Source organism: Canis aureus, chromosome 6, assembly GCF_053574225.1.
Source record: "Canis aureus isolate CA01 chromosome 6, VMU_Caureus_v.1.0, whole genome shotgun sequence".
NCBI lineage: Eukaryota > Metazoa > Chordata > Mammalia > Carnivora > Canidae > Canis > Canis aureus.
This window is the reverse complement of record NC_135616.1, coordinates 51858884-51875000: the sequence shown is the minus strand read 5'-3', so window position 1 is coordinate 51875000 and position 16117 is coordinate 51858884. Positions and strand designations below refer to the sequence as shown.

At 35.4% G+C, this 16117-nt stretch overlaps 1 protein-coding gene across 7 annotated transcripts in view; it reads left to right on the top strand.

The window, feature by feature from the left end:
• NME7 (NME/NM23 family member 7) overlaps window positions 1-16117 on the top strand; it is a 262104-nt gene that overhangs the window by 51740 nt on the left and 194247 nt on the right. For all 7 annotated transcript variants that reach the window (XR_013381904.1, XR_013381906.1, XR_013381905.1 and 4 more), the window contains exons 2-3: window positions 4293-4400; window positions 5153-5319. Coding sequence is in view for 2 of the 7 variants with exons in the window: in XM_077901583.1 (XP_077757709.1) it covers window positions 4293-4400; window positions 5153-5319 (275 nt within the window). In the remaining 5 variants the exon portion in view is untranslated. The remainder of the gene's footprint in view (window positions 1-4292; window positions 4401-5152; window positions 5320-16117) is intronic.

Here is a 16117-nt window from a genome sequence, read left to right as displayed (position 1 = left end):
TATTTTTATATAGTTTTAAACAGTCTTGTTGAGGTAAATCCGTTATAAATGAAGGAATGGATTAATTTTTCAAGAGAATATGAAGGATTTTTCTTCTTTATATGTAGATGCTGTTGTTAAACTCTAGGTTAGAATCTAAGAGGTCTGATTGAAGAGCTTAGGCATTTTGAAATCTTGTGGACATAGTTTCTCTTTTTGTGTGTGATGCCTATTTGTCAGAGATTTATTTGAGTGCCATGTAGTGTTATAAACTCTCCCTTCAATATCTCATTAGGTGATTGTTCTGAGAGAATTTTTAAAGATAGCACAACTCTTATTTCTTTCCCAATAAAATGTAACCTTTGGTATCTGTTGAATTCCCCCCCCTCCTTTACCATAAAAAAGGAATTGCTTTTATTACTTTTCTTTAGAGCTCATGAGTGTGTTAGAATAACTAGTGCTCACAGTGAAAAATGATTTTAAAGCAACAATTTATGGGCAACACAATATAATTTCTGTATTTTCCTAGATAACATCTGCTTTATTTGTTTTGGTATTTCACACACTGATGGTATCTTAGAAGGATACACCTCATTGACTTGATTTTTTTTTTTTTTTTAGGATTGTGGAATTGGGATGTAAATTGAAAAGCAATATTTGTTAAATGTATTTGATATCACAGGGAGTGAGAGATTCTCTTATTGCATTTTGTAAGAATCCATTTCCCTTTTCCTACTTGATTGTTAAAGGCCACAAACCTTGACCCTGTCTAGAATTATTTAGTTTTACATGGAGAAGTAGTTAAATGACTCCATTCATCATTTCATCATTGGATTAGACCCATTGAACAGATACTTTTATAGATACTTTTATCTTTAATAGTGACTTTTGTGCCGTTTTTCTATAGGCAGTGCTATTTAATGGGACAAAGCATGTACCTCAGAGTCTGAAGGACTGAGGTTGCAGTTCTGATTTATTTCTTTGCTATGTAGCCTTGGACGTGTTCAAATTTTCCAAATTTTATTATCCTTGTCCATGAAATAGGGATACTACCTACACTGTCTGTTGTGAGAATGAAATGAGATCATGTCAAGAGCTTGCTACTTAGTCGGTATTCTAAAAATTATTGTTGTTATTGTCATGATTAATGGTTGTCATTCATTTCTTAAAGTTTGAATGTTACTGATTTATTAAACATTCTGAGAAATGTTTTCCCATTGTCTGCAGAGTAGGAGAGGGAGAAGATTCGTTCTAACAGAATAGAGGGTGAAAAGCTGAACAGAACATCCTTGCTTTGTTTATCTACTATTTTAAGAGAGATTCTTGTTCACTAATATTCATTGGAATTTGAGAACAGGTTGAGCAACTGATGTAGGAGATATTTTCTTTGCTTCACATAATTTGAAGAATACGGTCAAACTTTTGTACCCTTTATATATTTTTGACATGCATCCAAATTCTATGTATTTTATATCCCACAAGACATTATTATTATTTTGCATGCATATTATTTGTTTAGATTTAACCCATATATCCACTGTTTTTCAGCCTTCCTTTAACTCCTTGAACTATCTGTTGTCATTTTCCTTTTTTCTTTGGAACTGCCTTTAGCATTTCTTTTAATGCAGGTACCCTGTAATAAATTTGCTCTTTTTTTGCTTATCTGGAAATGTCTTTATTTCACCTTTACCTTTTGGAGGTTTTTTTTTTTTTTTGCTAGAGGATGCTATGTTACAGTTAATTTTAGTTCTTGAATTTACACTTCACTTAAAAAAATAGAACTGGCTCTCTGGTGAAATTCTTCACCTTGATATATTTTTTATGCCTTTATTTTCAGGCCTTTTTCAAATAATAAGCAGGCTATTCACGAATCTCTTTCTATTGTCTTTTTTTCTCTTGGTTGTCTTTCTTGGTTTATTGGGTAGTCTATTACTGAAGTTGAGTTTCTGGAGATGCTGGGAGCTGGAATGGGAAAATAGCATCTCAGTATGGTCAAAGACTAAGTGTTGAGTGAACACAAAACTTGTAAACTTTATAAGGGTCAGCTTACCCTTTTGTGTATCCATGTTTCTAGAGTGTAATGCTCCAGGAATCACAACAAAAAGGTTAGAGCATGTATCAGAGATCTCCTCTTTACTGGGTTTGGATGCTCATTTTTTTCTCCACATGCTGTGAGGCTCCACAGAACAAGCACAGGTTTGAGCTCACTTCTCTATAATGTCCTTCTCTCCAGGATCTTTATCTCACAAACCTTGGCTGCTTTGGCAGCCCCTTGGTCCAGTTTTTGTCTCCATATCCTTGTGACATTGTCACAAGCTCTACTAGCTTCTCTGCCTCTTGGCAGTTTTTCCCTGCCAGCTTCTTAAGCTCTTCAGTCTCTTGTCCAGGTTGACTTAAGACTCAACACGTGTACTCAGCTAAAGGCAGCACAAAGAATGTTGGGCTACAGTCTCAGACTGTTTTTTCATATCCCAATTTTTTAATTATTCTTGCCTTAGTTTGCTCTAAGCTACTTGGTCAATCAGAAACTGTGGTTCCTCCATTTATTTTCTTTTCTGGGTTGTGTATTGTGTGAATTCTACTAACTGCCTCAGAGTTAAGGAGCATGATTAGTTAGTCTCATGGTTAGGTTACCTGGATAAATGGAAGTGCCAAATTTCATTGGTTTTTCATTTGCTTCACTATCAAACTCTTTTACCTTTAATTAGATGTATCAACCTTTCCTCCATTTTATACTTTTATTTATTTTAGTGAAGGAAATATTTCAATGCTGTCTTTGAATGAATATTTTAATATAGATAGCAAAAAATTTGATAAGCTACTAATATTTCAATTTTTTATTAAAAACAGGCTATAATACTAGAATGCATGGTGAAGCCTAAACCTTCAAAAACTGTATTTGTAAGAATGTGAAAAAAAATGTGTGAAGAAAAGCCTTCACAAATGTCATAGTATGTCTCTTATTTCACCTTAATTTTCTCTTGAATAATAAGCATTATTTAAATGTGTCCTTTTGGATGACTGTGAGAAAAATAAAATAGTATGTTGAAACTATCCACAGTACAGTTTATGAGTATAATAATAAAGATAACTAGGCATACAAATCCTACCATTAGAATTTATAAGTGAATTATTGACATAAAAGGAACCTATCCATATACCCTAACTAGAGAATCAGGTGCTAAATTTAGAATTAGCAACAAAATTCCTAAATTCCTTTCTTCCTTATATGTTTGTTCTACATGTCATTTGCTCATTGTAATGAAGGACCTTAGGGGCTAAGATATTTTTGACAACATATATGATTAGAAGTCCTGCTGAATAATCAAGGAAAGATGGCCATTCTGACTTATTTTTTTCATTTTATCCTGGGTGATAGGCATAAGGAATGCACCTCACAGACCTCCAGGTAGAGGGAGCTTCAATAACCAAGGGCTCCAGCTATTGTGTTCTGAAATCCTCTGCTGCTTTTGCACTTAAGGCAAGCTTCCCAATGACTGCTCCTAGCCAGTGCCTGAAAGGAGCAGGGGGAGGCTAAAGCAGTCTGGTTCCTGGAAGTCAGGGAACTCTTGAGGGCTCGCTGGCTCTAGAGCTGCCTGCTGGTCTTGCTGAACCTTCCTTAGATTGTGCAGCAATCCAGGATGAAGGCTCCTTTCTCTCCTTCCTTCGGGTCAGATTTGTCTTACTGTCTGGATCCCTCCCCCTTTTCTTTTATAGGAATAGAATTCTTGCAAGTTTAATCCTGTCATGGTGTCTGCTTCTTGGTGGACTTAGACTAACATTCTCCTACAATTTCTATAAAAAGATACTATCATGTGAAATTACTAAGGAGAGAAAGGATGTTTACTATAATATTTATATCAACTTTAATGATGACAGTATTCTAATACTGCTGGATTCTTAAATTTAGGAAAGTTAAAACTTCATAGAATTGAGGACTAGCTTTTCAGAATTCTTTTCTCATACAGTTTATTGTATGTATGTAAATTTGCTTTCAGAAGGCTGAATTATTGTAGTAGACAAATCAGGCAGCCATGTTCTAAAAACTGTTGATTTACTCCGGGTGATTGGATGTTGTGAAGTATTAAGCAGTTCATAAGTCATCTCTGAGATATCTAAGGATATTTAATGAGAAATGAGAAGAAAATATTTCCGAGGGTATGTTGATAAGTAATGTATTGTTGAAAGAATAATAAGTAGCAACAGATTTATTTGTTAGAAATATTTGGTTAGGTCTTGCTTTCAACTTGTATGATTTATACTAGAGTGCTTATATTTTAAATGTTAATGTTAAAATTCTTCTTTCTTTGCAGAATCATGGTGAAAGGTTCGTTTTCATTGCAGAGTGGTATGATCCAAATGCTTCACTTTTTCGACGTTACGAGCTTTTATTTTACCCAGGGGATGGATCTGTTGAAATGGTAAATAACCTTTTTTTCCTTAAAAGTTAGCAAAGGGAGTAAAGGTGGGATAGGGAGAGGAATAGGATTGCCTTCTATATAGCTGCTTTTGAAAAAAAAATGTATTTTTTCTTTTTTTTTAATAGGAATTCTTTTTTTGGTATTATAATTACAATACAGGAAGATAACGTTGTACCTTTATTTTTCATGTCAAATAGTAATTAATATTTCTGGATTGAAAAACTGAAGTGAGATTATTCATGTTTAGATTAAGCAATAGTCAATAACTGGTTATAGATAAAGATGATCATGGTCCTAAATATGTCACCATTATTGAAAGCTGTTATCTCTACAAGTCTAATTGAAGAAGATCAGGTTAAGAGAGTCCCACTTATTTCTTTGTGTCTCTTTATTAGCAAACACTTTGCAGGTAGCTCTCTTTGGTATTGGGATTTTGTGTAAGCAAGAAAGCAGAAATTTGGAATTTTTCTGGGATTTCACAAGCACTAATTTGCTGAAATAATTTAGCAATAAACAGATTTTCTATTCATTTTTAAAGTATTAAATTTGTAATAAGTTTTTATGTTATTACTGGATTCAACTAGGAAATATGGAGGTTATAAAAGAAATTATGATTTGTATTTGTAGCAAAAACAAAACAATGTAAGCTATGTTTAATAAAGCAAAATTAAGAATCATTTCTAATTTATACTAAGATTAACATTCTCTATTGACAATTATTTGTCTTATTGTGCTATTGTTTTTGGTTCTAGCATGATGTAAAGAATCACCGCACCTTTTTAAAGCGAACTAAATATGATGATCTTCACTTGGAAGATTTATTTATAGGCAACAAAGTGAATGTCTTTTCTCGACAACTGGTGCTAATTGATTATGGGGATCAATATACCGCTCGCCAACTGGGCAGTAGGAAAGAAAAGTAAGAAAATCTTTTCTTCATTCTTAAAATGTTATATATGTCTAGGTACAAAATTCTAATTTCTTGTTTCTATCTTGTGTTTTTACAGCATAGATACTTTTCTAAGTCAGTGACCCAGTTCAGTGTTAAAACATTTTTAGGATTTTGAAGAGTAGATTCAGTAGTTGCTATTCACTCAGATAACAAAGTGATGCCATAGTCTTCAGCAATGATTATTTTTCTGAAGGAAAAAAATTTATATACCCACATCTTTTTTTTTTTTTTTTTTAAGATTTTACTTATTTATCTATTAGAAACACACAGATAAAGGCAGAGACACAGGCAGAGGGAGAAGTAGGATCCCCACAGGAGCCTGATGCGGGACTTGATCCCAGGACTTTGGGATCACAACCTGAGCCAAAGGCAGATACTCAACCACTGAGCCACCCAGGTGCCCCAAAGCCTGCATCTTTCTTCATACGTGCATTTAACTGGGAACTGAGAATGTTTGAATATAAGAAGTATTGGTGTATTGGATAAACCTGGCTTATGGGGGAAAAATAGTCCATAATCTCAGTGGAAACAGAAAAAAAGTAATTTCTTGTGGAAGAGCAAGGAAGGCTCTGAAGGTATTTGAGCTGGATCCTGAAAGATGAATTGGATTTTGCCCACTTAGATCAAGAGTAGGAAATGCTGGTCAGAGGGATAAGTGTAAGCAGAGGTTCAAAGGCAGAAAGTTGTATGTCATGTTGTGGGAAGAGCCCATTGTTCTGCTTGACTGGTTTGGTGGTTAAAATTTTTTTTTAACTTTGATTTAGTAAAATAGCCTGAATTAGGATGGTAACAGTAAGTATGAAGAGGAAGAAATATGCGAGATAAATAGAAGTAGAGTAATAGTAATAATGGTAAGCACTCAGTGATGGCTAGCTATCATTCTATCAGGCATAATGTTGAAATTATCTGTATGGGTTATTTGAGTCCTGTGACAACCTAATAAAAAAGGAGCTATTATGATTAGCTCCACTTTGCAGGTGGGAGGATTGAGGGTTGGAGGAGATGTTAAGTAGCTTGCTGATGGGCAAGAGGAAAGGCAGGATGAAGCCCACAGTTCAGTGTGAATTAAGAATGGGAGGATTTAATCATAGGAGAATGAGAGGACCTGGAAAATGCTTGCATTCTTTTGGCCTCAATTCGTTAGCATGTCTTCTGGCACCTGGCACATCTCCTTACACGTTACAAGGACCTTACCTGTGTTACCTGAGTGAATCGATGAGTAACAATTTAAAACTTAATATCTAGTCTTGCCTTTTAAAAACCTTTCCTCCCTGTTTACAAATGATGAGCTTTGATCTAGATGACAAAGATATTTTTATATAAAAAATATTTTTGTATAGATTGTAATGAATGTTGTCTATTCTTGAGCTTTATACACAGATGTAATATATATCTGATAGTGACTGATCAAGTGAAGAGTGTTACAAAAACAACAAAAAAGTAACATAATTGTGAGACATAGAAACTTGTCTGTCTTGTTCACAACTGTTTCTCTAAAGACCATCATTGTGATGCCCCAAACAGTAAATTATTCACAAAGAATGCCCCACAAAGACTTGTTGAATGAATGAATGAGTTTACTTCATTGAAAATAGTCTGGAGGAGGAGCTTTGGCTGGCCTCCCCAGCTCCTCTCTTCCCTTCTGCTGTATGTGCATGTGGACTCCCCTATGATGCAGAGAAACTGCAGCATGGTGCCTTTCAGAGGTATCTCCTTAGTCTTCTCTCTATATTGTTTGTCAGAGCTGCATTTGTCATCCTGACTTTTCCTCAGTTCTGATTTAGAAGAGAGACCAAAAATGTTGGAGATGCTGCTGAAAATCAGGCTATACTGAAAACAATTGCTTTTTACTAATGTTTTTCTTCTGAATGTCAATTTTCAGTATTACTAAGGTGGCTTTTTAATTTTCAATCTCTACATTTATGAGTTTGCAACCTTTTGAGGCTAGAATGACTGCATTTAAATTGAAATTTCAGTTCTTTTGTCATCTTTGTTGGCTTCAGTTTCTTTGCCATACATATTGTATTGTTTTAGGAGATTCTTTACATTGTGGAGTAATTATTGTAAAATTAAAAGTAGGGAACACAGTGGAAGGTAAGCCTATCTATATAAAAAGCTCCATATACCATTTAATTTGATAGGAAAAAAAAATCTGTTTAACTATCTTTTGAGATCTACCACCAGAATAACTAGCTGATTATATAACATCTGTGTAACTCCAATAGTAATCTTCTTTCTGTGACTTCTTTCAAGCCCCTTGTGGCCCTTTCACAAGCCCTTTATAATTCTCAAGGTGGTTTGGTGCTCATTGTGGATATTAGTACACCTCTCTGATGGATCAGAGGGGTGGTGAATGCCTCATTAAAAAAAAAAAAAAGGCCAGGGCAGCCCCAGTGGCCCAGTGGTTTAGTGCCGCCTTCAGCCCAGAGTGTGATCCTGGAGACCCTGGATTGAGTCCCATGTTGGGCTCCCTGCATGGAACCTGCTTCTCCCTCTGCCTGTGTCTCTGCTCTCTCTCTCTCTGTGCCTCTCATGAATAAATAAAATAAAATCTTAAAAAAAAAAAAAGGCCATTCCTAGAATAACTCTGAAATGGGAAAAACAAATTTGAATGTTAGATAAATAGAAGTCTCATTGTTATGAGAGCTGGTGAAAGTTTATAGGATTAAGGAAACATCTACCATAATTCCTTTACTTGCAAGTAATCAATCTTTATAGCTTTGATTTTTTTGAGCTCATGCTGTATGCCAAGCGTGTGATAGGCACTTTTATGAGTCTCAGTTCAAGACTACTTTAAGTTTTCATTTAAACTAGAAAAAGTAAATGAATTAGGGAGACAAAGTTGATAGTATGACCCAATCAAAATAAGACAATAATGCCTGTAGCAATTATAATTTGTATGTATATTAATTCTATTTATTTTTTTATTTTGAGAGAGAGAGTGTGTGTGAATAAGCAAGCAGTGAGGAGGGAGGGGGAGACGAGTTGAAGCAGAGGCAGAGAGACTCTCAAGCAGACTCCTTGCTGAGTGTGGAGCCCAACCTCATGACCCTGAGATCACAATCTAAGCCGAAATCAGGAGTCGAATGCTTAACTGACTGATTCATCCAGGCACCCCAATATATTAATTTTATTTGTCTAAAGTGAATATCATTAATTCTATGTTATAGAACAGTTAAGTAACTTGGCCACCGTCACAGAGCTAGAAAGTCAAGGGAACCAGTAAACCTTGTTTCATTTGACTCAAAGTCATTCTCTTTCTATTAAGCTTCTAATCAATATGTTGGTAAATACTATTGAATGGGACTGATTTCAAAAGAGGAGGAACTGAAGGATGTGAAGACAGATTTTAAATATTTGAGTTTTATAAGTATAATTAATGAAAACATATGCAGTGTTATATTTTTATTGACTTAAACTGTTCCACCATTTTCTCTTGTTTGTTTTTTCACCATTTTCTCTTGTGAGTCTTCCTTAACTGCATGTGGGCTAGTAAATCCAGCAAACATTTGGCTGATTTAAATAAACTTCTTCAGAATTCAAGAGTTTAAAAAAATGTACTGTTTCATTTAAATGACCAAAAAAGTAAGCAAGCCTATGAGGAAATACATGTATGTCTATCATGATCCTGTAGAAATAACCTTTATGTAATAATTATAACTCATCCTCCTTCTCAGTGTGTATGGTATCAAGGATAATTTATGTGCTCATTATATCCCTGTTATATTCCTCATACTCAACTCCTTTCTTTACACCAAAAAGAAATAGTAGGAGGGAAACGTAAAATTGATCTCTTTCGTGCCCATCAGCTAATTTTGAGGCAGCTATGCAGATAATTCAGTATAATTCAATTCAGCTCTCAAACCAGCCTCGGCAGGCTGGCTGGCTGGCCGGCTGGCTGGCTGGCTTGTTTGCTTGCTTTTTAAAAAAAGATTTTATTTATTTATTCATGAGAAACACAGAAAGAGTCAGAGACATAGACTCTCATAGACTAGAGAAGTCTAGTCTCTCATAGACTAGAGAAGCAGACTCCCTGCAGGGAACCTGATGCAGAACTCGATCTCAGGACCCGGGGATCATGACCTGAGCCAAAGGCAGATGCTCAACCACTGAGCCACCCAGGGGCTCCAGCCTTGGCTTTCCAGTTCCCTTAGACTATAGACATATGACATTTGATTCACATTTCTATCTGCTTCTTTCTTTAAATCTCTTTTTTTGAGATATAATTGACATTAAAAAGCTGTAGCTATTTAATGCATACAACCTAATGTCTTTGGAGATAGATATATACCCACCAAGCCATTATCACAATGAAGGAATATAGGTCTGTCTATCACCTCCAAAAGTTTTCTCCTGCTCCCTTTATTATCTTATAATTTGACTTTTTTTGTGGTAAGAGCATTTAACATACAATTTACTCTTTTAGCTAATTTAAAATCATTCCCTTTTTAAAGTTCCTCCCATCAAATAGATAAAGGTTGTTAGTTGTCAGTGTATCAGCATAATTGATTTTAATTCAATTAATTTTAATTGAAGTATAGTTGATACGATTTTAATTTTAGATAGTAATGAATTGCTACTTTATGGTTCTTTTGTTTAAATGTGAATACACATAGTACAAATTTCTTGTGATCTCTTGAGATCGATTAGTCTCCAGAGCATTAACAGATGGAGCTCTGACATTGGAGCCAGATGAAGATCAAAATAAAGTATAGGTTTTATCTAGGCTGTCCATGATGACCGACATCTGACAGTAGTTGAGGTTTTCTTCATCTTCCTACTTCTCCCATCCATCCCTGAACTTACTCCTTCTCCAGTCCTGACCACGGGGTCTGGCTGAGGGAGAGATGGGTCTGCAGAGCAAACCTTCAGAGATGCCCAGGGTCTGTGCCTGCCTCACAGCCCATGGAGCATCAGAGACAAAGCGCCAGAAAGAAGCTTCTCTATAGGTGATTGTGCTAACCATGTGGAAGCTGGAAGACAACTGTAGATTATGTCCTGCCTGAGGGCCTGCAGGTCTGAGAGAAAAGGGGCAGGGCCACATATGATCAGAAACCCTTAAATTAGCCTACATCATGGAGATGAAGATAGGGTAGAGCAACTGAAGAGAGTGGAGAGAGGGAGCATCTCTTGGGAATGGAGTAGAAGTCACTTATTACTTATGAGGAGCAAGGATACACACACATATTCCCCTTCATGGAGTTTTATTCCTTAAAGCCAGTTGGCCTAACAGTTTTGAGCAGACCAAGGCTACTTCTCAGAGGAGAGGACCAGCAGAATATCAGTTCAAGTCTGCTCTCACCTTGGAAAACTACTCCCTTGGTACAAATTCCCATTATTTTACACATCATTCTAGTGAACAGCTGAGTTTTGACTGCTAAAAGGCACTGAATTGCATTAAATAATATAGTTCAATTACCAAGGCCTTGCTAAAAATTCACCCCCTAATCTGCTCATCTTCACATAACTATGGTCTCATTGGTTAAGATGACTTACTACTTACTATTGATTATATGATAGCTGCAACAACAGCATAACTGTACCCCAAATAATGCCATGAAAATTGCCTTCTCATTATTAAATTCCCAGGGGGAAGTTAAGATTTCTTTTTCTGTTAAAATGAAGTCAAATTTTGCCTTCTTATTTATAATTCTCAGTCAGAGGGCTCTTAGTTAATAGATTAGAGTTGAATTTTCCTTTCAGCCCCAGCCTTGGCTATCTTTCCAAGGCTTCCTCCAGCCTTGGGTATCTTGGAATAGTTGATAAATTGTTGGGTTAATTAATGTCTTTTTTGCCACCTTTTTTCTTGCAGTCATGTTATGTTATGTGGGTAGGTATATAGCATTTTTTTAAAGAAAAATTCAGTCGAAAACCTCCTTACTTTCATCAGTAAGATTAGTGCAAGTACATTTACGTATGTTATGTTTTTGGTATTTTTGTACATATTTTTACTTTTGTGCTTTCCTATTTTTTCTTTCTTCTTGCTTTTCTTTTTTATTAGTTGAGGTGTTTTTCCTCTGTTCAGTTTTTTTTTCCCTCTATAGCTTTCTGTCGAAGCCATAACAAATTACAGTTGCTTAAACAATAGAAACGTATTATCTTATAGTGCTGTAGATCAGAGGTTTAACACAGGTCTCATTAGGCTAAGATCTAGGTGTTGGGAAGGTTGCATTCCTTTGTAGGGGCTCTATGGGAGACTCTGGAGGTCAGCCACATTCCCTGGCTGTGGTCTCTTTCCTCTTAAAGCTAGCCATGGTAGGCTGAGACCTCACACTGACATCTCTCTGGTTCTCTGTAGCCAGGAAAGAGTCTCTGATTTTAAGGACTTATGTGAGTAGACTGGGCCCACAGGAATGATCCAGAGTAATTTCCATATCTCAAGGCCTATAATTTTAATAAAATCTGCAAAGTCTCTTTGCCATGTAAGGTAATATGTTCATAGGTTCTACGGATTAGGACATGAACATTTTTGGATGGCTGTTCTAACTACTGTATTCTCTATTGGTTTTGAGTTTACATAATTCTATACTATTTCTTTAGTGGTTAGCTGTGTAGCTTTTTCATACGTATTTAACTTACATTTCACAGGATTTTGTAATATCTTGACCGTTTTGTAGTCTTAAAAGAGTTTTAAAACACTTTAGCTCTAATCTTCCTTCTTCCAATTTATATAGTTTCATTGTTTTTTGGGCATTTGGTTTTTGCCTGCATAGTAGTCTTTTTTTTTTTTTTTTTTGTACCAGTGATGTATGCTTGGATTTACCTACACATTTGTTACCAATTCTTGAATATCAAACTGTCTTTTTGAAATCATTTTTCTTCTGGAATTTATCCTTCATTTCTTGGTAGTAAACCATCCCTTTTTTTAAAGTATGTTTTTTTTTTTTTTATTTCACCTTCTTTCTTTTTTTAAAAAAATATTTATTTGAGAGATAGCAGAGAACACAAGTGGGGAGGGGGAAAGAGGGGCAGAAGGAGAGGGAGAAGCAGACTCCCCACTGAGCAGGGAGCCCCCTGTGGAACCCTGAGATCATCACCTGAGCTGAAGGCAGATGCTTCACTGACTGAGCTAACCCAGGTGCCCCTTTCATCCATCCATCTTCCTTCCTTCCTTCCTTCCTTCCTTCCTTCCTTCCTTCCTTCCTTCCTTCCTTCCTTCCTTCCTTCCTTCTCCTTCCTCCCTCCCTCCCTCCCTCTCACTCTTTTTCTTTCTTTCTTTCTTTCTTTCTTTCTTTCTTTCTTTCTTTCTTTCTTTCTTTCTTTCTTTCTTTCTTTCTTTCTTTCTTTCTTTCTTTCTTTTTCTTTCTTCCTTCCTTCCTTCCTTCCTTCCTTCCTTCCTTCCTTCCTTCCTTCCTTCCTTCCTTTCCTTTCCTTTCCTTTCCTTTCCTTTCCTTTCCTTTCCTTTCCTTTCCTTTCCTTTCCTTTCCTTTCCTTTCTTTTCTTTCTTTTCTTTCTTTTCTTCTTTCTTTCTTTCTTCCTCCCTTCCTCCCTTTCTCCCTTCCTCCCTCCCTCCCTCCCTCCCTTCCCCTTCTCTAGGAGAGAAGGCAGAAGGAGAGAGAGAGGCAGAGACATAGGCAGAGGGAGAAGCAGGCTCTCTGCAGGGAGCCCGATGCAGGACTTGATCCTAGGACCCCAGGATCATGACCCGAACCAAAGGCAGATGCTCAACCGCTGAGCCACCCAGGCACTCCACCTTCTTTCCTTAATGATACTTTTGCTTTGTATACAATTTGAAGTTGATAGTTGCTTTCAAGTTTTCTTTGTTCCTCTTTTCTGCTGTTACTGGTTTGAGTATTATATGTTCTATTGATTTTCAGTATTTTAAATATATGCAAATAAGAGTATAAACTTCCCTCTAAATACTGCTTAAAACCACATTCTACTTTTTTAATGTGAAATTTGAAAATTTTGCTTTGAAATATTTCCTAATTTTCATGAGTTGTCTTTAATTCAGTAGTTATTTAGAAATATGTTTATTAATTTCTAAACATATGAAGTTTTTTTATTCCCTTTTTGTATTGAACTTTAGCTGAATTGTGTCTAGAAAATACACATCGCATGATTTTTGTGTCTTTCAAATTGGTTGAAATTTGCTTCTAGCCTAGTACATAGTCAGTTAACTTAGTGTGTTTGGAAGGAATGTTTAATCCATAGTTGTTTTTTGTCATTTTATATGTGTCCATTAGGTCAAGTTTGTGAATTATGTTGTTCAGATCTTTCACATATTTGCTAATATGTCAGCTTATTCTATCAGTTACCAAGTTTTGATTAAAATGTCCTGCTACATTTGTCATTTGTCTGTTTCTCCTTGTAGTTATGTTAATTTTTATGTTATAATTTTGAGGGTATGTTACTAGGTGATTTAAAATTGTTATTATCTTCTTGGTGGGTTGAATCATTTATTATTCTTATAAGAATCATATCATTCTTATCTCTAGCAATGCATTTTGCCTTAAAGTCTGCTTTGTCTGATAGCAATATAGCTACACTGGCTTTCTTTTAGTTAATGTTTACATGGTGTGCCTTTTTCCATTCTTTTTACCTTCAAACTTTCAGTGTCCTATTCTAAATGTGCCTTTTCTAAATAACATATTTATTTTTTTTTAATTCAGTGTGATATACTTCTTGAATGGTTAAAAAAAAGATCCAGTTTTATAATCTTTGTCTTTTTATTATAGAGCACTTACACTAATGCACATACTAATATAGTTGGGTTTAACTCTGCCCTCTGATTTTGTGCTTTTTCTCCTGTGTGTTTTGTTCTTATTATTTTTGGTCCTTTTATGACTTATTTTGGATTAATTGAGGATGTTTCAATCAATTTTATATTTGTTTGAAAGGTGTATATTCTTTTTTTATATATTTTTAGTTCTTAGCCTAGAAACTACAGCTGTGTATTTAACTTATCAAAGCCTAGAGTTTACCAATATTAGTATCTTCCTTCTTGAAAGTATATGAATCCCAGAACAGTTTAGCTCAATTTTCTGCCTTGTTGAATTACATGCCAATTTTGTGGTATATTTTTTCTGTTTTTTTTTTTTTTTTTTGAACCTAATGACTCATTATTATTGTTCTATATAATCAATTAACAATTAGACTTCACTACTCTTGGGCTTTTAGTATTATTATTTTTTATCTAGACATTCTGTTTGGTATTATTTTACTTTTGCTTAAATTAGAATTTCCCTTAGAGTGTGGCCACTGATAGAGAACTCTTTCAGCTGAAAGTGTCCTTATTTTGCTTACATTCTTGAAACTACTTTGTTATCTATGTCTTGTTATTTTGTTCACTGTGCTTCATTCTGAATTTATTTAAATTTTTTTCATCATTTTCATCTAGTCTTCTGTCAAACCATTTGGTTCTTATTTTCATTTTTGTATTTTTATCACTAGCTATTGTAATAGATTCTTTTTCAAATCTAAGTATCCATTGTTGATAGCTTCTACTTTCTGTTGCCTGATGATGTTTGCAGCTTGCCTTCCATTCCTCCCTTTAACCATAGTTTGCATGGTCATTTTACAGTCTACATCTGACAATTCCAATAGCTGAACTATTTGTGGTTCTCTCTGTTCTGTGTCTTCTGGTTCTCCCTTATGTTGGTCCTTTTCACTGTGTGTGTTATGTGTGTGTGGTTATCTTTGTATGGTGATGATTGTCGCATGACTGGATGTATGTGGATGTATATATGTGTGTGATATTTGTGCGTTGTATGTTTATATATGAATTATTTGAGGTATAGGATGAAGTTCCCTTCTAGGGTGGAATTGTGTTTGCTTCTGAGTCTTGTCTGGAGGCATTAGCAATCTGGATGATAGTTACCCAAGGGCAAAATTGGAAGTTCCCAGACTACGTAAGTGATGTGACCTTATGCTGCCAGACTATGCAAGGCGTGGTTCTTTCTGATTCACCGTGAGGGTGTCGCTTTTGGTCCCAAGTTATTATAGGGAGAATCCTCTGTTGGGTTTTGTTCCCCTTTCCCCCATATGTGGTACAGATTAAAGTTCAGATTAGCCAGACAAAGGCAACGCTGGCAAGGTTAAGATGCAACTATCATTCTCATTTTTCTGAGACTCCATTTTTCCTTCACTTTTGTACTCATAATTTAGTGTCTAGTCAATTTATTTTTGCTTTAAAAAGTATTTTAAAAATATCTTATCCACTCTTTGTAGTTTTCAGTGGAAGAACTGCTCTGAATAATTTTGCCATTGTTACCAATCCAAAGCTCTGGCTCAGAGCGGTTTCCTCTGAACTACAGGTGCCTTATCTGAGACTATTTTCCTTTATCCATGGGGCAAACACATGCTTTACACTTGCAAAGAAAACATAAAAGAAACCACAAATTTGGCTTTGGGTTGATGTTTTAGAATGGGTTTTCATATGCTTAAGGCTGATATGCATAACTTTTGAAATATTTACATAAATTAATATAAAGTTTACAAATCTATTCCTTTAGATGGATAGCATTCAAAAAGTCTATAGCACTGGGCTGTCTAGGATGTTTGTTATACAGCATCTTTATCCTGGACATATTTGCTGCAATTTTTGCCCAGAGACTGTTGGTGTATGGAGAACATATTTTTTGCATGGCTCTGTGAAAACTGTTATTTTTCATAATTCTGTGTTCTATCTGAGTTTGGCAAAGGCTGGCCAAACTGTTTTCTCAACTCTCCATTGCTAAGAAGCTCTAATGTAAAATAACATTTTTATATTTTTTCTTTTCTTTTGAGAGCATCTCCTGCTGATCCTACAGTACATGCTCTATGC